The 21717-nt window shown below is 41.8% G+C and overlaps 1 protein-coding gene across 2 annotated transcripts in view; it reads right to left on the bottom strand.

Moving 5' to 3' along the window:
* Positions 1–21717, bottom strand: part of Cad87A (cadherin-87A) — a 656540-nt gene that overhangs the window by 108612 nt on the left and 526211 nt on the right. For both annotated transcript variants that reach the window (XM_067154818.2, XM_067154819.2), the window contains 2 exons: positions 10120–10301; positions 8590–8751 (listed from right to left, as the gene is read on the bottom strand). In XM_067154818.2, coding sequence (XP_067010919.2) covers positions 8590–8751; positions 10120–10301 — 344 coding nt within the window. The remainder of the gene's footprint in view (positions 1–8589; positions 8752–10119; positions 10302–21717) is intronic.

The raw sequence follows: 21717 nt of genomic DNA, 5'->3' as shown, positions 1-21717 counted from the left end.
TTCCTGTAAGGAATGGCTACAACCTATTACACCACCCCCTCCACCCGCGACTTCCTTTCCAAATTCCCAATTATATTTCATTATATGTTATTTATTTTATTTATTTACTTACTGATTCATTCATTTATTAGATCTACATCTTGTAAATACATTTGATTGCATGTTCCGTGGTCGTATTTTGCAAATACTGCAAAAAATTACATTTTTAGGGTCTGTAAGTTTTGATAATACCGATTATTATTTGTAAATAAATAATAAGCTCCCATTGTAACATACTTCGTCAGGAAATATTATTACCGGGTGAGTTGGCCGCGTGGTTAGAGGCGCGCAACTATGAACTTGCATCCAGGAGATAGTGGGTTCGAGCCCCACTGTTGGCAGTCCCGAAGATGATTTTCCGTGGTTTTCCACTTTCACACCAGAAAATGCTGGGGCTCTATCTCAATTAAGGCGTTTTCCTTCCCACTCGTAAGCCTTAACTATCCTATCGTCGCCGTAAGACCTATCTGTGTCAATGCGATGTAAAACAAATTGTAAGAAGATAAATATTATATATAAAAATTAAAAATATGAATATCGTCAATGGACTTCACTTCCTCCATTAGCTACATTATCTTTTCATGTTGTTGTACTTGGTACGCTCAACAACTGAATTAACTTGTACCTCATCACATTTCCGCAAGGAAATCAGGAAAAAAAAAAAAAAAAAGCAGCTATCCTTACTTGTAAGGCCACATCCTTGCTTTCATCAAAACATATTGCATACATCTGTGAGTTATCCAAATTAGCTTTGAATTGCTCCGAAACTTCTTCACTCATTCTTATTATTCTATCCTTGACAGCAGTTTAGCTGGCTGGTATTCCTTTCATTCTGATATTTATTTGTTGTTTTCAGATAATGTGTCGGACATCAATTAGAATGTTTATTTCAAGAAGTCACCGTCAGAAAGTGGTTTCCTACGCATGCTGTACTATGCAGTGAGACAGATGGAAACAGCCGCACTGATATTATTTCTTGGCCGGAAAGATGATACAAAAGAATTAGTTTGTTTTGTGTAATGCTCGATATTTTGTGACACGAACTCTCTTCTTTCTTCATTTGGCATGGAACAAACATGTGGATGATTAGTCTCGAAATGGTGCTTTACTTTAAATGTGGAGGATACAATTGTTTTCGAACACAGGCAACACATCTTTCTATCTGTCCGAATTCCCTTGTCCACTGTTCTTGAAAAATCTAGTCACTACCTTTGTTAAGTTTCTCTTTCGGCACCGAAAACATGTTTGCGAGGTCCGTATACAAAACCACGAGAAAACGACACTGTTATCTCACTTGACTTTCGGGCCTATCAGTGTAGCAGTGTTGCAATATTGCACGTCCGGATGGAACTAATATTTCGATTTTCGATGTTTATTTCTTACACGTGAAACACTATAAGGCATGTATTGTCTGTAACAAAAGACGTATATAAAAACATTATTATGTTCGTGTGGCGTGCCACCGAAATCGTGTTCGCGTGTCACCCAGTGACACGCGTGGCATAGGTTCGCCATCCCTGCTCCAGACCATCTGCATCAGTGAACCTCGTGGAGCATTAGTTACCGGTACGCTATGCTACACAACCTGATCCGTCCTCCAAAAGCGTACCGTACACTACATGTTTAAAATCTAACAAAGTGGACAAGGCGGAAGAAATCTTCATTCAAAAGATATTGCCAATAATGACGAAGTACAGTAACAGCAGTTAGCAAAGTAAGGTTAGATATATTTTAACATCTAAAATAATTTAGATGTTAGGTAGGTATTGTACCGGTACGCCCTATTAAGGGACACAGAAGCCTTTTATTTGGAGGTACTAAACTTTTCAATGAGATACAGTAACGATATCTCATAGGGGCCTAATAAATTTATATTAATTATATAGGCCGACATTTTGAAACATTCAAAAATTTCATAATGTTCTCGTGCTGCCTATCATTAGACCCCTAACCTCAATGTTCCCTCAATATACTTCAATAATAGCTGGATAATTGCCTCTTTCCTAACGTTGAAACAAAATGATAAATGATTTATGAATCATTTTCATTCAATGAACGAAAATCTGACGAAATTCCGGATTAGCACATGGAGATAAACATTCTAACTTCGGTGATTCAACCTACTTATCGACGGAGAAAGTCTGCCGAATATTTAAACGAAATACGAAGTAATTTTGTTCCACAACATTGATAGGCCTATCAATCATATTTGTATTTGTTCAAAACCTAAGTAAATTAAAATATTATTTTACCTGTCCTGTTTTCTATTCAGTGACAAGACTATTGTCTGCATGAGTACCGGTAGTCATCGTGATTTTTGAACTCCCCAGTTCCATTTTCAGTGAAATACCGTATTAAAGGAATATGGTCTGAAATTTTATTTTAAAATTTCTCTTTTACAAAATTAACACCAAAAATGGACAAAATGTTCAAATTTTCGTTAATTTTATTCGGTTCCTATCCAGCGATACAGATTTTATAAAATTAAATTTAGACAGTTTACGTATTCTAGAACAACACGAAGAGGCAAGCAACTACTGCAGATTTGTTTTCTCCAGAATAAGTTCCATTTGCCAAAACGTGTTGATTCTACCTTCAGTTCATTTACTTCAAAGTGCACGCTGGGTTTATTGAAATGCTTAAGGTTAGTGCATGGCCTGATCTAAACTTCCCAATCTAGAAACAAAGAAACTTCATCACACTAAGAGCACTGGCTCATTTCCAATTCAATGCTTACAGAAGTTGGCCGGTTTGCTATTTACAAATCAGGATACCGTACCTCGGGTCATACAGTTTGGATCGCGTACAGGAGGTGTTGAAATAACTGCTTCATGACACGAAGTTTGTAATAACGCCGTCTACAGAAACACACAACTGTTCACTGGTCTCAATTCTAATAAAACAAGAAGCAACTTATTGTTAAAGCTCGTTGCTGTACCTGTAGAATTTCCTTCTAGTCGAGAATTAAGCAATCTATGTTGTGTAATCTTTTTGTATTCATTTATAATACAGTTCACATACGAAATGTATTATTATTATTATTATTATTATTATTATTATTATTATTATTATTATTTCCGCCTCTGTCGTACAGTTGTTAGTATAATTAGCTGCCACCCCCCGGAGGCACGGGTTCGATTCCCGGTTCTGCCACGAAATTTGAAAGTGGTACGAGGGCTGGAACGGGGTCCACTCAGCCTCGGGATGTCAGCTGAGTACAGGAAGGTTCGATTCCCATTTCAGCCATCCTCGAAGTAGTTTTCAATGGTTTCCCCACTTCTCCTCCAGGCAAATGTCGAGATGGTACCGAAGGCCACGGCCGTTTCCTTTCATCTTTCTTGTCTATCCCCTCCAATCTTTCCATCACCCCACAAGGCCCCTGTTCAGCATTGCAGGTGAGGCCGCCTGGGCGAGGTACTGGTCCTCCTTCCGAGTTATATCCCTCGATCCTAAGTCTCACGCTCCAGTACATTGCCCTTGAGGCGATAAAGATGGGATCCCTTGCTGAGTCCGAGGGAAAAACCAGCCTCCCTGGACGGTGAACGGAGTAAACGGATTAAGAAAGATTATTATTATTATTACTTCTACTACTCCGAGTTCCTGAAAAGTACAGCAGCGTAAATGTAAAATTGTCATTAGAGCCTGTAAAACTAGGCTCAATGCCGACCCCATCTGTCATCCGAAATGAAATTAGTTGAAGAAATGGATCAACATATCATTGAGATTTTAGAAATCGGCAATATTGTTTTTCATTTCAGAAGTAAATTACATTTTATGTCGAGGCTCTCGGACATTCCCGCCAGTAAAAAAAAAGCGTGATTAGCTGCCACCCCCAGAGGCACGGGTTCGATTCCCGGCTCTGCCACGAAATTTGGAAAGTGGTGCGAGGGCTGGAACGGGGTCCACTCAGACTCGGGCGGTCAGTTGAGTAGAGGAAGATTCGATTCCCACCTCAGCCATCCACGAAGTGGTTTTCCGTGGTTCTCTACTTCTCCTCCAGGCAAATGCCAGGATGGTAGCTAACTTAAGGCCACGGCCGCTTCCTTCCCTCTTCCTTGTCACTCCCATCCTATCTTCCCATCCCCGCACGGCCCCTGTTTAGTATAGCAGGTGAGAACGCATGGGCAAGGTACTGGTCGTCCTCCTCAGTCCTGACCGAAAGTCTGACGCTCCAGGACACTGCCCTGGGACCCCTCGCCGAGTTCGAGGTAAAAACCAACCCTGGATTAAGAAAGAAGCAAAAAAGAAAAGAAAAAAGCAAAAAACCCATAAGCAAGAAAAGTCAAAAGCTTTAGTTATACATTTCTTGACAACATGATTCGATTTTTTGGAAACGTCTAATATTTTATTTTTTTACCACTAACATAATGTTACGTTCATAAAAAGTTGCTGTTGTAATTTTCACGTTAAGGATTTAATAAGGGAACAACTATTTTCCCGAGATTCAGTTTCCTTATCCTGAAACATAACTGACGGAGCAATACATAGCCTGCCCTCTAGTAGCGCTAATACGAAGTGATGTACCACCCTTCAGAACTGACGGAGAAATACATGGCCTGCCCTCTAGTAGCGCTAATACGAAGTGATGTACCACCCTTCAGAACTGACGGAGAAATACATAGCCTGCCCTCTAGTATCGCTACTACGAAGTGACGCCGGTTTTACCAAAGTACCTGCGCTTCGCCTCTCCCCACCGCCTAGCTGCTTTGGCCGAGCGGTTTAGGTGTTGGTTATACGACTGGGAGTGAGAACTTCAGAGGTTCGAATCTCCAGATTTCCGTGTCGGATATAGCGGCCATGTATCCTTCATGGAAATCGCCGTTGTATAACCTTCTGCACAGGCCTGTGTGAATGTGTGAGTGAAAAAATCTCTGGGCGGTGGACCCGGGGTCTTTCCCTTTCCCCCCCTTTCACCCTGGGTTCACCCTCAGAGGTTTCTCTCGAAAGAGAGTTTTGCAAAAAAAAATTTTTAAAAATGATTCTGCCTTTTATTAAACATTTAAACAAGCTTATCTTTTAGAATATGACTCCATCTTAATGCAATTTGCCTTTTATTTCGCAGGGTTCATGTTTTTTTACACTCTACATAAAACTTTTCAAAAAGTGCTTCTAAGTTACCATTCTTGGATGTTAGCAGAGACTTTATTTTTGAAAAGGAAAGTAGGAAAGATCACAATCTGAAGATAAAGTTGGAATTGAAGAGGACAAATTGGGGCAAATATTTTTTATTGGAAGGGAAATGTTCAATAATTTTCCAATTTCTTTGCGATCATTCGCAGATAGGGAATCTGCCACCTGGGCGACTGCCTAAATGCAGATCAGTAGTGATTGATTGATTGAACAACGGTTAAAGAGAAAAACACTGTAATTAAGGCTGAAGCACTGACGCGTTATACAAATCAGAAAAAGAAGCGTAGCCACAAGGGGGTTACTGGGTGGTTAGGAACCCTGCCCCTGGGAAATTTTACAAAAAGGAAAAAAAAGAAACTAACGACAAACAAACATTCAGCGACATAACAGTAGAACCAAGAGATCTCTTGAATGTATTTTCTAGGAAGCTTGAAGAGTTGGATGTTAGACTGACATACCATTCGCTGTTAAAACTGTCGAATTGTTCTTGTTCTCTATTTTAATGTAGTGTACTGCAATCTGAATATCAACATAACAGACTTGTTAGTGTCCTTATCCCTTTCAGACCTGAAAGAAAACTGGAGGTGTGAATTTTTGTTTGTACGTCAAGAACTGACTAAAATGCTCCTCAATACACATATTAATAGTTAGTTTTTATTTTGTAAAATAAACATCCGAAAAACAGGACCCACACAATTGTGCGTATCAAAATTCAAAACCTCGTTGTATCACGTACGATGGTGTAGCTTCAAAATTTACGTTCACTAACCAATGTACACACTTCATTGAATATATTCCGGTATTCAGTAAAGCTTCTAGATTAATATAAACGCAGTAAATAAATACTTACTTTCGGCACTACTGCTTCCTGCCATCTCGCCGATCAACTGTGCTTTTTAAACTCTTCTTCCTTCGCCCTGGTGGTCAAGCGCATACTAAAATCAATTGAAATACATGCCACGTGTCCTGCACAATCACTGCAGTCCAGTGTAGCGCCGAAAAAACATCAAATACGGTCAGGGATAACTAAAATACGAACCCGCACAATTGTGCGTACTCGGTCTGAAAGGGATATAATGACAAGTCTTGCATGCGTGCACCACACACGCACAAGCACCTTCATTATGTTCTGTCATCATTTTGGCTAAATGGTTAGCGTACTGGCCTTTGGGCACAGGGGTCCCGGATTCGGTTCCAGGCAGGGTTGGGAATTTTAATCATCACTGGTTAATTTCGCTGGTTCGGGGGCTGGGTGTATGTGTCGTCTTCATCATAATTTCATCTTCATCACGACACGCAGGTCGCCTAAGAGCGTCAAATCGAAAGACCTGCACCTGGCGAGCCGAACATGTCCTCGGACACTCCCGACACTAAAAGCCATACGCTATTTCATTTTTCATCTCACCGTAGACACTGATGTTCATTTATTTTGTTAATTACTGTAAATTTTAAATTTTTCACCCGACCATTTGTGGTGGTGAGTGGGCGGGTGGGGGCATAACCCCATTTCGCCCCCTGTGGATCCGCCACTGCTTATTTGTTACCCGCTAGGTTTATTGTTCAAAATAGTGCACTTGACATCTGATAAGTTTCAAGTTGTATTGTGATTTCTTGAGTGATTCTCCACTGAATACGACTACCGGCGGTAGTTCAAAAATATTGCATTAAAACCAAATAGGACTTTATTGCAGTTTCTAAAGAACATTCAAACAACCGTGATATTCATACGCATTCTTCTTTGTCGAAAGAAATGATGACTAGTAAACGCGGCAACGCTATAGAAACCGCTACCCGAGAGCGGCAGCCTTACGGCTTTCTGCCCCTCCCACCGCGCAGTCACAGCACTGGTAACGAGCCAGTTGCCGCTACAGCTAGCAGTTTCTTATCTAGCTAAAAGCGTTTAAAGCAACAAATAGCCTACAATAAATATACACATTATCGCGCGTATAGATCTGAATATGTTTTAGAAGTTGTAGTATTTTCGATTTGTGATTTGTTGAAGTGTCTGTATGCTGAAGAATTGTATAATTTTACTTTTAGCGGCTTGTTTTAACTGACGACTGAACCAGCTTTGGTTTTGTGAGAAGATGATGGAACAAAAAATAGGCTACATATGGGGGCTTTATTAAATGCCAATGACTGTGTAATATAGAGTTTGTTAAAAGTTCCATTCAGCCGTCGTTCATACAGTGACAAAGCTCAAATAATTATGAATATGTCTTTGCTGGCAGGACCTAGTGTTTACAGTGCGCTTTGTCTTTTGGTACAGGCTAAAGCAATTTTGTTACTTTCATTGATCTGTTTCTGTCTTGTCACTTACTCTGAAAATATGAAAGTGACTGAGGTATGAGTGATGCTAGTAATGCCATTCCTTATGTAGCCAGCCCTTGCTATGAATGGTGTGAAAATGTTGCTTATAGGGCCAGTTGGTGCATGCATTTCAGTGGGCTTGGCAGACTGATATGTAATAGCAACTTTTGACTCCGTGAGGAAAGCAACGGGAAACTATGCCTCTTCAGTGATGTCTAGGCCATGTATGACAGCTGTTGGCGGAGCTGTTGAGGATCCAAACAGCCTTAGAGCTGAGAACTGAACAAACATACATACAAACATGACAAGGCCTACGCCTGAACTGCAATTGTATGTTGATGTGAAGGAAAACAGCACGAGTATACACGCCATTTCACATCACCAGAATGAATTGGTTGTCTGGTAGTTCTAAGCCGTCTAAAATGTGTTGCTAGCCATGTTGTTATTAAGTCGTGAAGATATCAACTCTTTTCGCACAGCAGTTCAAAAATATCATAAATCGAAGGCGCACATTTACGGTAGCATGAACTTTGCAAACTTTGGTTATAAAAGAACAGATTTTCAACTAGATAAACAACATACTCTGCACACTGACCTACATGGCCTAATAAAAAAATCGTGAAATTTTACTATGTATTCGTGTTCTCGCAAAAACAGTGCATGAAATTATTTCCGCCATATAAGAAAACAGACTAAATCCAGTGATTCCTGAAGTACTAACATTGGCAACGTTGTGACTATACCAGCACCCTCAGCATCTATTAGAAAGAACGTTTTCTGCACTGAAGAGGATTAAGTCATAATAACGTTTATTGCGGTTTGTCATTAATGTCAACTGAATAGTCCTTTCTTCAGAAACTTCGCAAGCTGAGCGAGTACAACTTCAATGACGACATCAAGGAATTTTCAGCCCAAACCAAGCGTCTCGACTTCACAAATAAATAGATAAGATTTAAAAAAATGTAATTTTATGTTTTGTGTGTTAGTAGGTTGAGTGATAGCCACTGGTGTTGGATGAAATATGGTGGGGGAGAAAAGAAAGACTTTAGTGACGATCGTTCCTGGTCTGTTCTTTTCCTCGTTTGCAAGTATAAACAATATTCTACTTACGTCCCGGAAGGCTGGAGGATTGTCGTTTTCATCCAGGATGATGACGTAGACGGGGATTCTCACCACGTTGTTCTCAGTGCCGTCGCCAACCTCATCTTCCAAAGTCACCACGAAACGAAGAGTGTCGTTCACCTCACGATCCAGAGGCTTCACCACCTTCACCTGCAATTTAATAACAAGAATATGCTACTCGGTCAAGTATTTTAGTCAGACAAGTTTATAATGTACATAATATGAAATTTATAAAACAATCTGGTTTTGACATGGTAAGCAAGGTTAATGTTTTGCCTTAAATATGTCTTATGGCTGGGGGTTGTCAGAAAATTTGCGTCACAAATTTAGCGATATAAAAAGTGCGACGCGACGTTACCTAGCAACCGTGCAGGTTGTGATGTGGCGTCCAAAGAGGCCTGGTGCAGGTCCTCCGAGCTATTTGAATTAACCAATGAAAGTTAAAATCCTCGACCCGGCCGGGGATCGAACCCAGTACCCTCTGATCCAAAGGCCAGCACGCTAACCATTTAGCCATGGAGCTGAACTCGAGTCCTCATCCCGAGGCGATGCAGCTCTTTTTAGGCACTTCAACCACTTACCAGCCCTCCTGCCATTCGTACATTTCTCGTAGTACCGGGAACCGAACCCGGGCCTCCGAGGACGGCAGCTAATACTGCTAACAGTAACGCTACGGAGGCAAGGCTGTGATGCAAAGCGCTGATGGATGGCCATGACTGAGAGACATATTGATTATCAAAGGGGGGCGTTAGAGTACAGATGGTCAATGCGATCTAGCAGGCTGTGATGTGAAGTATTGGTACATCACCATGACACATACATTATCAACGAGGGGCAGCATTAAAGTACAGATGGTCAGCGTGATGTGTATTGATGGATGCCGATACTCTACTCTACTCTACTCTACTCTACTATACTCATACTCATACTCATACTCAAGAGAACCGACTATTCATTCATGGTAGTGTCTTAGGCTCTGAGTGAGAGTGACCCTTTCGATGCCCTGTAACCTATACTTGTCAACAACTTGTCAACTAAACAACATGACACAAGGGAGGAGGGCTTCAAATAAGTTAAATTTTTGCCCGGGTTTCGGATGGACTTGCCGCTCTGAAACATGAACAATACGCTGCAGGTGCGAAGTCGCCACCACTAAGTTGTTTTATTTCTCAAGGTCTGGCAGTCATGCTACGTATTATTTCTATATTATGTGTATTATTGCTGATATTTTTTATTACAATATGCACAGTAAAACATTAATTTCAGTAATACTGTATATTTATCCCCTCCCCGGACAATTTTAGTGGGGAGGAACCTTTGAGATAAAATCGTCGGTGGGGGAAGACTCTCCCTCCCAGCTTTTGCACCCTAATCTCTTGTACTATTTTCCTATTTTTATCAGCAATTCTATAACCGTATGTTGTGTCTTTGTTATAATTTGTTCCTGTGATAACCTTGGTAATTTTCAGGAAACTAATAAAATAAAATAATGTTTTAACCACGTCTATTGGCACTTACCTTGCCTGATACTGGATCTACTTCCAGCCTGTCTGTTCCCATGATACCATACTTAATAGGCGATCCTTCAGGATCTGATCCAGTGAGCTGGAACACCACATCTCCAACACGGGTCGCCTCCGAGAGTACCAGCTTGTCCAAATCCTTGGTGAGGACAGGTGGGGAATTTCCAACAACCGAACCTGAAACAGAGTCAATTAGAATCGTTAGACTCCGCTAGGTACTACAATGCTAGTTTAGAAAAGTGGAGCTCAAGTTCACAGTGAGGCTCAGAACTTCAGTAGAATGTTGTCTATGTGATCAAGTGACCAGTTGATATGTAGGGTCTTTACTAAATTGCAAGTAAACTATTACCATCTTTCCCACCTCTTTGTACCAATATTCATTATCAGTACTTTCTTCTACCTTATAGGAGGAGAAGAAGAAGAAGAAAATGAATTGAGTCAATGAGGAAAAGACGACTCAAATTTTATGGATATCTGTTTAGAACGGATAAAATGAGACTGACAAAACAGATTTTTAAAACACTCGACAATAGACTTAAAGTTTCCGACGAATGGTTCAGGGAGGTAAGAAGGGATCTTAGGGAAGACGTCCGAACAAAGTATAGATCCGAGATCGACAGCTTCAGAGGCTTCCATGACGAACAGAGGAAAGAAGACAGGTCATACGGCGACGATGGTGTAGGAAAGGGTTAGGAGTGGGTAGGGAGCGGCCATGGCCTGAAGGTACAGCCCCAGGAGTGAAAATATGAAACCACGGAAAACCTCTGCTAACTCACTCAGTTTAATGTTGTTTCAATTGGCCGTAAATGAATAATAATAATTATAATAATCTACTGCACATTGATGCAGATTTTAGCAGACGTTGAGGAGTAGAAATTTGTTTTCAAGAGGGTTTTCTTAAAATGCTGATAAACAAATGCCATCCACGAACCTACTACGCTGGCGTAGCAGGGGGAGAGGTGATACTCCTAGGTGGCGGATAGGGTGGTCCTAACCGGCTTGCCGGCGGATAGCGATAAATGAAATACCTCTCACGGACCAAACACACAACCCCCTGTGGGTGGGGATCGCAGACGAAGAATACACCCACGGTATCCCCTGCCTGCCGTAAGAGGCGACCAAGGGATGATTATATTAGAACCGTGAAACCCTTTGTGATTAGTACCACCACGCGGGGAACACCATGGGTCGACTTTTCCCTGCGCGTAGTACCACTACGTTAGGTACGAAATAGGTTTGTGATTAGTAGTAAACGAGAGTGCGACGGCTTTTACAGTACCTGTGATTAGTAGCACTATCTGAGCGACACCATGGGATGACGGAACCCATGGTTCTGGCTTGCCTATGATTAGTACCCACTATATGAGGAACACCACGGGTTAGTAAGAGTCTCTGTGGCTAGTACACGTAGGTGATGAACACCATAGGTTTGCGTTGCCAGTCAATGGCGCCGCAATGTGCGAATTTTATTACCTGCGAATAGTACCATAATGTGTAGAATACCGCGAGTCTACGCTACTCTTGATTAATACAGCAACATTGACAACTACCATGGTTCTACTTTTCTAGCCATACGTACCATTATGAGGGACCGATGACTTGGATTTTGGACTCCTTTCGACTGCAAGCATCATCGCTTCAGAAGCAGTCCCTTGGTCAGTAATACTATTGTTCTACGCCACCTTCTGTGCACGTGAGGAACTGTGGGTCGGATCCATCCATCCATCCATCCATCCATCCATCCATCCATCCATCCATCCATCCATCCATCCATCCATCCATCCATCCATCCATCCATCCATCCATCCATCCATCCATCCATCCAGTCGAGGATTTTGGGATTTTAATTTGTCCTTTCATTTCGTACCATAAGGGTCGATGCCCTAGATGTTAGGCCCCTTTAAACAACAAGCAGCACCATCATCAACAAATGCTATAGTTTTATTGGATTTCAGTATCATTCAGCTGGCTGAGCCGGGGTTCGACCACTTAATTTTGGGCATAGAATGCTACGCTACAGAACAGGCTAAGAAAAAACATTTTTATCTTTAAATGAATGCGGATAACATGACTGAAGCACCATCAACCCTCTACGCCACTGTATATAGGACTCATTAGAATTTAAAACATGTATTTGCTGAACAAAATTTCCAGTCTATGCCAACCATTTATTCATGTAGTTTATCAGCGGTTTTCTGCTTAAAGCTGCAATGAGATACGGTACATTCACAGTGGGCACGCATCGTCACAGTGGTGAGTATATAAACGTTTTATAGCCTCTTGACATATGGAAGTTAAGTGGATCAGAGCGCGAAATGAATGCTAACTCCCTCCTCCAGCAATCCGGTGAAGTTTATTACTTCAAATCTTTATTCATGTTACGCGCCTCCTCTGCTTGCAATAAAACACAGAAACAAATCTGTGTAAGTGAGAGATAGCCACTGCGAATTATATTCATACATGTCATTATTAATGTGCAAACTCCCTTGACCATTTGTGTGTAGTTCTGTCAGCGTTTCTAACTCCCAGTATTTAAATGAAGTTGGGAGATGGGTCTGAGGGCTTCATACAGTGCAACTCTGTTTGGGTAACGCACCAGGGAATCCAGTCAACTGGTCACAACTGTTTGACTAAAGCAAACTTTTCAACTCATGCCCATTGATACTGTACACGCAACTCTGGTGGCAATTTGTAGAAGAGTGGTTCGACCAAATAGATCAATATACCAACAGTGGAAATCGTGGTCACTCGGAACCAAATACTGTACGCACACCTAAATTAAGCCTGAACCCTTATGCCTCACTTCGTTCATTAAAATATATTGAAACTAGAGCAATAATCTGTCACTCATCAGAACCTAACCATTACAGAACAAAGCGACTTGGCTATATGGTTTGGGTCCCGTAGCTTTTGGCTGCTCTGGAGATTGTTTTCGGTGGTTTACCCATTTTCACACCAGGCAAATACTGGGATTGAGCCGACATTAAGGACGCGTTCGCTTCCTTCGCAATCCTGACCCTTTCCTACCCCATTGTTGCCATAAGACCTGTCTGTAAAACAAATAGAAATATTAATAAACTAACACCTACGTCTAAACGAACTGAGTGAGCTGGCTCTCAACCAACAACCCTAAGAACGAGAGAATTTTACTTCATTTTGAAGTAATGATTTGATGATATATTAAAATTAGTACGAAATATTCCCTCTTTTCCAGCTGATAAACATTCATAGGTCGTAAATGATCGACCATAGTACGTATGTTCATGGTTACGTACGTCCCACTATTCACGTCCGTATCTAATAAGAACCTTACCGTCACAGACCAATGATTATGAATTAACACAGACTTCTAAACGAAGGGTAACATTTTGACATAAATATGTCTCATGACTTTGCGTTACGAAATTACTGTCGCAATATGTGTGACAGTGGATGGCCAGACAATGTTACCTAGAAACCGTGAAGGCAGTGATGTAAGGTATGGATGGATGGATGGATTGATTGATTGATTGATTGGATTGAATGGTGGCTAGCAATACAGTTTAGACGGCTTAGAAATATCAGACAACCAATTAAATATATCATATGTATTCTGGTGATGTGAAATGGCCTGTATACTCATCCTGTTTTCCTTCACATCGGCACACAATTGCAGTTCAGGCGTAGGCCTTGTCATGTATGTATGTAATGTATATATGTTCGTTCAGTCCTCAGCCCTAAGGCTGGTTGGATCCTCAACATCCTCATACATGGCCTAGGCATCACTGAAGAGGCATAACTTACTAAGGAAAGGAGGAGTGAGGTAATTTCCCGTTGCTTTCCTCGCCGAGTCAGAAGTTGCTATTACATATCAGTCTGCCAAGCCCACTGAAATGCATGCACCAACTGACCCTTTGAGCAACATTTTCACACCATTTATAGCAGGGGATGGCTACTAAAGGAATGGCATTATTAGCATCACTCATACCTCAGTCACTTTCAGAAACAGATCAATGAAAGTAACAAAATCGGTCTAGCCTATACCAGAAGACAAAGGGCACTGTAAACACTAGGTCCCGCCAGCAAAGACATAGACTTGCGGCATTCCACACATTATGGTACTACTCACAGGTAATGAAATTCGCACATGAAATAGAGACCTATGGTGTTTCGCACATTGCGGTGCCATTTACAGGCATCGCAAACCTATAGTGTCCATCACCACAGGAACCCGCACTATCTCGTGGTGTTTCTCACATAGTAGGTACTAATCATAGGCAAGCCAGACCCATGGCGACGTTCATATAGTGCTACTAATCACAGGTACTGTAAAAGCCGGCAACGTACTCTGTTGCTACTAATCACATACGTATTTGGTACCTAACATAGTGGTACTAAGTGCAAGTAAAAGCGACCCATGGTATTCCCCGCCTGGTGGTACTTATCACAAGTAGTTTCATGGTTTTAATACAATCATCCCTTGGTCGTCCCTTTTAGTCGCCTCTTACGACAGGCAGGGGACACCGTGGGTGTATTTTTCGTCTGCGTCCCCCACCCACACGGGGTCCACCGGGAATGATTTGAGGTCATTTTTCAAGTGGATAATGTTCGTCCACATACGGTAAGGGTTACTATGAACTGTCTACGTGATGTTAAGGCACACTGCCAAACGACTGTTACAAAATTTCACTTTGGGGGGATGGTTATCCTCCAATTACAAGACATTATGACTGCTGAATCGAATGGAAATAGGAATAACTAACTCTACAGGGTGGCCAATGTCCGATGGAATAACCGCTTAAAATACCAGCTATGCGGAATGAAAAAATTGGTATTGATTACCGAAATGGTGTTGTAAACGATAATGATCGCTGTGGTATTGGTGACTGGAGGAGTGGACATCAATCCTGGGACCCTGAGTTGGAAAGATGTAGTAAAAATTAAGGATGTGGATATTTAGGACGTGAAAACTAACCTGAAAGACGTACTGGCAGAGATTCGAGGAGGCCTAGAAACTTTTTATTTTTACAATGTGCTTTACGTCGCACCGACGATGTGATAGGAAAGGGCTACGAGTGAAACGGAGCGGCCGTGGCCTTAAGGTACAGCCCCAGCATATGTTTAGTATGAAATGGGAAGGCACGGACAGTGGAGTTCGAACCCACTATCTCCCGAATTCTGGATACTGGCCTAGAAAACACCGAAGAGAGGAAATGGACAGTCATCGAACTCTGTACAGAAAATTCTATGAGGTGTAAATGAAATGAACTGGCGTATGGCTTTTTTTTTTGTGTGTGTGCCGGGAGTGTCCGAGGACATGTTTGTTTCGCCAGGTGCAGGTCTTTTGATTTGTCGTCCGTAGGCGACCTGCGCGTTGTGATGAGGTTGAAATTGTGATGTAGATGACACATACACCTTTTCCCCGTGCCAGCGAAATTAACCAATGATGGTTAAAATTCCCGACCCTACCGAGAATGAACCCGGGACCCCAGTGACCAAAGGCGAACACACTAACCATTCAGCCGTGGAGCCGGACAAAATGATGATGAACAGAATGAAGGTGCATGTGCGTGTGTGGTGCACGCATGCAAGACTTGTCATTATAAAGACACTAACAAGTCTGGTATGTTGATATTCAGATTGCAGTACACTACAAGATCTTACATTAAAATACAGACCAAGAACAATACAACGGTTTTAACAGCGAATGGTATGTTCAGTTTACAGTCTAACATCCAACTCTTGAAGCTTCCTAGAAAATAGATTTAAGAGATCTCTTGGTTCTAGTGTTATCTCGCTGAATGTTTAGCTTACAATACTCCATATAAAACTTTTCACAAAGTGCTTCTGCAACTCTAAGTTAACATTCTTGGATGTTAGTAGACTATTTTTTGGGAAGGCGTCTTTCGCTTGCGCAATTCGAGGATTTACTTCCCCCGTACATTTTCCATATTTAAATTCCTTTACTTGGACTAATTTCTCTCGGTCACCCTCCCTAGTGCATACCATTACCTTTGTTTTATTTTTGTTTACTATCATACCGCATCTGTTTAAAGGATTACCCTTTAGCTCCGTCGTCTATTTTATGCTTTAAGGCTTTAAGTTAATAAAACTAATAGCCTTCAAAGCTATAAATAAAGACAAAAATCTTTAAGCCTTAATAGTTTTACCTACTCCTTTAGAATTGCAGTCTAATATCATTATTGTCTATAAAGCCTGGTAGGGGAGAAAATTCTCCTAAATAAATTTACAGTTTACCGCCTATCATTTCAGCCACCCTACCGCAACAATGACTTTTTTCAACTAATCATAAGGATATTGGAACATTATACTTCATATTTGGTGCTTGAGCAGGAATGGTAGATGCATCTCTTAGTTTATTAATCCGTGCAGAATTAGGACAGCCAGGTTATTTAATTGGTGATGACCAAATTTATAACGTTATTGTCACTGCTCACGCATTATGTGATTCAGTGGCTTCTCCATTCCTCTCTCATTCTCAGCTATCAGGCCTATATCATCTACAAATAACCATATTGGTTGAATAATTGCCGCCACAGTAGTTTCAAGTAGTTACCTACATCACTGGAATCACAAACCAACATTTTATATTAAACTATTTAAACACAGTCATAATATACATAAATATAATATACATAATACTAAAATATTTAATGGTAATCAATGAAGTAGTACAATGGCACCAGTTAGAGGCAAAGGGTTGGGTTAACTAAATGATATCAGTTTGCCATCAACTTTTATACAATGACTGTTCTTGATTCTTCGATGTAGATATTAAATAAAAAGGCAGAAGGAAGATAAGACAAAATTTTCAAGATTTTAAAAGATACGCTTGTAAGCTTGTACAAGTATTTTTTTATTTTTGCAAAACTCTCTTTCGAGAGAAACCTCTGAGGGTGAACCCAGGGTGAAAGGGGGGAAAGGGAAAGAAATTACCCCGGGTTCACCGCCCAGAGATTTTTTCACTCACACATTCACACAGGCCTGTGCAGAAGGTTATACAACGGCGATTTCCATGAAGGATACATGGCCGCTATATCCGACACGGAAATCTGGAGATTCGAACTTCTGAAGTTCTCACTCCCAGTCGTATAACCAACACCTAAACCACTCGGCCAAAGCAGCTAGGCGGTGGGGAGAGGCGAAGCGCAGGTACTTAGCTACAGCCGGTGTCACTTCGTAGTAGCGCTACTAGAGGGCGGGCTATGTATTGCTCCGTCGTTTCTGAAGAGTGGTTGCATTTCATGTTCATTTCATTTCTTTAACGAGAAGACTACAACAGCAACATTTTATGAAAACATTATATTTAGTGGTAAAAATTTGCAATATTAGATGTTTAAAAAAATCGAATCATGTCAAAGCTTTTGACTTCTTTTGCTTATGGGTTTTTCGCTTCTTTCTTTCTTTCTTTCTTTCTTTCTTTCTTTCTTTCTTTCTTTCTTAATCCGTCTACCTTGAACTCGGTGAAGGGTCCCACCTCTTTCGCCTCAAGGGCAGTGTCCTGGAGCGTCAGATAGTCAGGTGATACAACTGGGGAGGAGGATCAGTACCTCTCCCATGTGTTCTCACCTGCTATGCTGAACAGGGGCCTTGTGTGGGGATGGAATGGACAAGGAAGAGGGATGGAAGCGGCCGTGGCCTTAGCTACCGTCCCGGTATTTGCCTGGATAAGAATTGGGAAACCACGGAAAACCACTTCGAGGTTGGCTGAGGTGGGAACCCTCCTCTACTCAGTTGACCTCCCGAGGCTGAGTGGACCCCGTTCCAGCCCTCGTACCACTTTCCAGATTTTATGGCAGAGCCGGGAATCGAACCTCTATCTCTGGCGGTGGCAGCTAATCACGCTTTTTTCTTTTTTACTTCCGGGGATGTCCGAGGACCTATTCGCCTCGTCATAAAATTTCATTTACTTCTGAAATTAAAAACAGGATTGCCGATTTCTAAAATCTCAATGATATGTTGATCCATTTCTTCAACTAATTTCATTTCGGATGACAGTTGGGGTCGACATTGAGCCTAGTTTTACAGGCTCTAATGACAATTTTACATTTACGCTGCTGTACTTTTCAAGAACTCATAATAATAATAATAATAATAATAATAATAATAATAATAATAATAATAATAATAATGATCTTTAATCCGTTTACTCCGTTCACTGTCCAGGGAGGCTGGTTTTTCCCTCGGACTCAGCAAGGGAATCCCACCTGTATCGCCTCAAGGGCAATGTACTGGAGCGTGAGAGTTAGGATCGAGGAATATAACTCGGAAGGAGGACCAGTACCTCGCCGCTGCTTCCAAAGCACAATCCTGAATCGATGTTGCTTATTGTTTGAAGGGGTCCAAAATCCAATTTAGTGGCCCCCCATAATGTTGCTTATCGCTAGTAAAGTAGAACCATGGTATTTCTCACGTGACGGTACTAACCATAAGTAACGTAGACTTACGGTGTTCCATACGTCATTATGGTACTACTCACAGGTAACGCAGACCCTATAGTGTTTCTCACATTTCGGCGCCACTCATAGGCAACGCAAACCCATGGTGTTCCTCACATAGGTATACTAATCCCAGGGACTCGTACTATCCCGTGGTGTTCCTCACACACTGGTACTAATCACAGGCAACGTAAGCCCGTGGTGTACCGCCTATATTGGTACTAATCACAGGCAACGCTCATTCTCGAGGTGTTTTTCACATAATGGTACAAATCACAGGTCATGCAGATACAACGCAAGCCCGTGGTGTTCCGCATATATTGGTACTAATCATGGGTACTGTACAACACATACTGATTGACTCTCTGTTTCTACTAATCACAAACCTATTCGTCCGCCTCTGTGGTGTAGTGGTTAGCGTGATTAGCTGCCACCCCCGGAGGCCCGGGTTCGATTCCCGGCTCTGCCACGAAATTTGAAAAGTGGTACGAGGGCTGGAACGGGGTCCACTCAGCCTCGGGAGGCCTCAGCCATCCTCGAAGTGGTTTTCGGTGGTTTCCCACTTCTCCTCCAGGCGAATGCCGGGATGGTACCTAACTTAAGGCCACGGCCGCTTCCTTCCCTCTTCCTTGTCTATCCCTTCCAGTCTTCCCATCCCTCCACAAGGCCCCTGTTCAGCATAGCAGGTGAGGCCGCCTGGGCGAGGTACTGGTCATACTCCCCAGTTGTATCCCCCACCAAGAGTCGAAGCTCCAGGACACTGCCCTTGAGGCGGTAGAGGTGGGATCCCTCGCTCAGTCCGAGGGAAAAACCGAACCTGGAGGGTAAACAGATGATGATGATGATGATGATGATGATGACAAACCTATTCTGTACCTAACATAGTGGTACTACTCGCAAGTAAAGGCGACCCATAGCGTTCTTCGCGTGGTGGTACTAATGACAATTAGTTTCACGGTTCTAATTCAATCATCTCTTGGTAGCTCCTTTTAGTCGCCTCTTACGACAGGCGGGGGATACCGTGGTTGTATTCTCTCCACTATTCAAGGATTCTATTAAGAGTTTTACTGGACCTCATGCTAGTTACGCAACAGGCTTAACGTGAACGATCCATCATTGTGGTTGGTATTGTTCCAAACAGTGTCTCGCTCGCTACACGAAGGAGATATATAACGAGTCCACCACGAAGTAGCCACACATGTTTTCCCAAGTTTGGACATAAATATGTCTCATGACTGAGGGTGGTCTGAAAATCTGCGTCACGAAATTAGCCAGACGAAATGTGTGACACGACGTTACCTAGCAACCGTGTAGGCTGTTAATAGAAGAACTGATGAACGGCCATGAATGAGAGACATATAGAAGGCTTTTTTTTTTAATCAAAGAGGACACCATACTCTAGAATAATGATTAATTTATTCGTGGGAATCTTATAGACCCCGAGTCAATTTCCTCCTTTTGGATGCTCCGAATCCTACACTAGTCTAATCCAAATTCCATTCAGATTTATCTCGAAAACGATTCTTCTTCTTCTTTTACTAGAGCTTTTCCCCACACCCGTAGGGTCGCGGGTACGAACTGCGTCGATCATGTGGTTATGGTCCTGGTTTTACGGCCGGATGCCCTTCCTGACGCCAACCCTATATCGAGGGATGTAATCACTATTGCGTGTTTCTGTGGTGGTTGGTAGTGTGGTGTGTTGTCTGAATATGATGAGGAGAGTGTTGGGACGGACACATACACCCAGTCCCCGAGCCAGAAGAATTAATCAGAACCGATTAAAATCCCCGACCCGGCCGAGAATCATACCCGGGAACCTCTGAACCGAAGGCCAGTACGCTGACCATTCAGCCAACGAGTCGGAACTCTCGAGAACGATTCGTTAGATGCAAATAAATTAATCGTTATCGATTTGAGTTTCCTTTACTGAAAGACATTTATGAACATTTGATTTTCCGTAAGGGAAATTTTACAATATTTTTAAGGAGAACGTCTTTCAATAGTTGGTGGAGAACGTTCTCATTCCATGTATTGCCCTTATGACTACAGGGCTGCCATGGCCAACGGCTCTCTGCTCAACACCATCATTGGTGGCACATAAATTTGTGAAATTCAATATTTAAGTTCAAGACGAAAAGTGGAAGAAACTAAGCCATAAATCATTTTTGTGAACTAAAGGGATCGGGGGGTTTGCAGGAGCTATTTTTTTGTTTGTACACAATCAAAGGTAAACTACGGCACATAAAATACCTCAACATTGAAGTGTAAGGCAAATGAAGGAGAAAATGGACAAATAATTTTTATGAGCTCGAGATGTGAGGGATGATGCATTTGACTGCATTTAATACACTTCTACAGGCAATAAAGGTTAGAAGACAGACGTAACAAATAAATACTGTAGATGACTCCACTACAGAAGTGAACTGCCGGCGGTTCACAGAGCGAGGGACTACACGAGGCTTGTACCAGAGCAAAACAGAACAAGGAAAATGAAGGAAGGCAACGAAGCGATGGCTGTTTCCGCCATTGTGCTTCCCCCCTACAGATGTATGTATGAAAAATGAAATATTACGTTGTTATATCAATAACTCACGGGAAAAAATGCCTGATCCTTTTTTATCTATGTTTCAAAATACATTATAAAATACAATATAATATTCCTTAATCACGAGGAATTATGGGTGTCTGAGAGGGGGTGTGTTCATTCCTTGTAGGTCCATAAGAACAACACTGTTTTCTTAACGTGGAATGAGCTAAAGAACTTGGTAACAACAACAACATTTAGATATTTATGTTGCCTATAAAACTTTGAAACCACTAGCGACTATTCGTCCTTCAGCATATTAGCAAATTTTCATGAGGAAAAATGACATTGCCGGTTTTGGTAACAACAACAACAACAACAACAACAACAACAACAACAACAACAACGTGTGGCCTGGTGAAACTCTTCCCAGCTGACGCCATATAAACGACTTGCGCGTCTCTGAGGATGGGGCCCTACTTAGGATGAATTTTAATGATTAAGACGGCACAAGTATCCAGTCTCCGTGTCAAGAGGAATTAACCAATACATGTAAAAATCCCCGACCTGGCAGGAATCGAACCCGGGACTTCTTAGACCTTAAAGGCCAGCATTTTAACCATTTAGCCAT

The sequence above is a fragment of the Anabrus simplex genome, chromosome 10 (genome assembly GCF_040414725.1).
Source record: "Anabrus simplex isolate iqAnaSimp1 chromosome 10, ASM4041472v1, whole genome shotgun sequence".
Taxonomy (NCBI): domain Eukaryota; kingdom Metazoa; phylum Arthropoda; class Insecta; order Orthoptera; family Tettigoniidae; genus Anabrus; species Anabrus simplex.
This window is presented reverse-complemented; position numbering and strand designations above follow the sequence as displayed.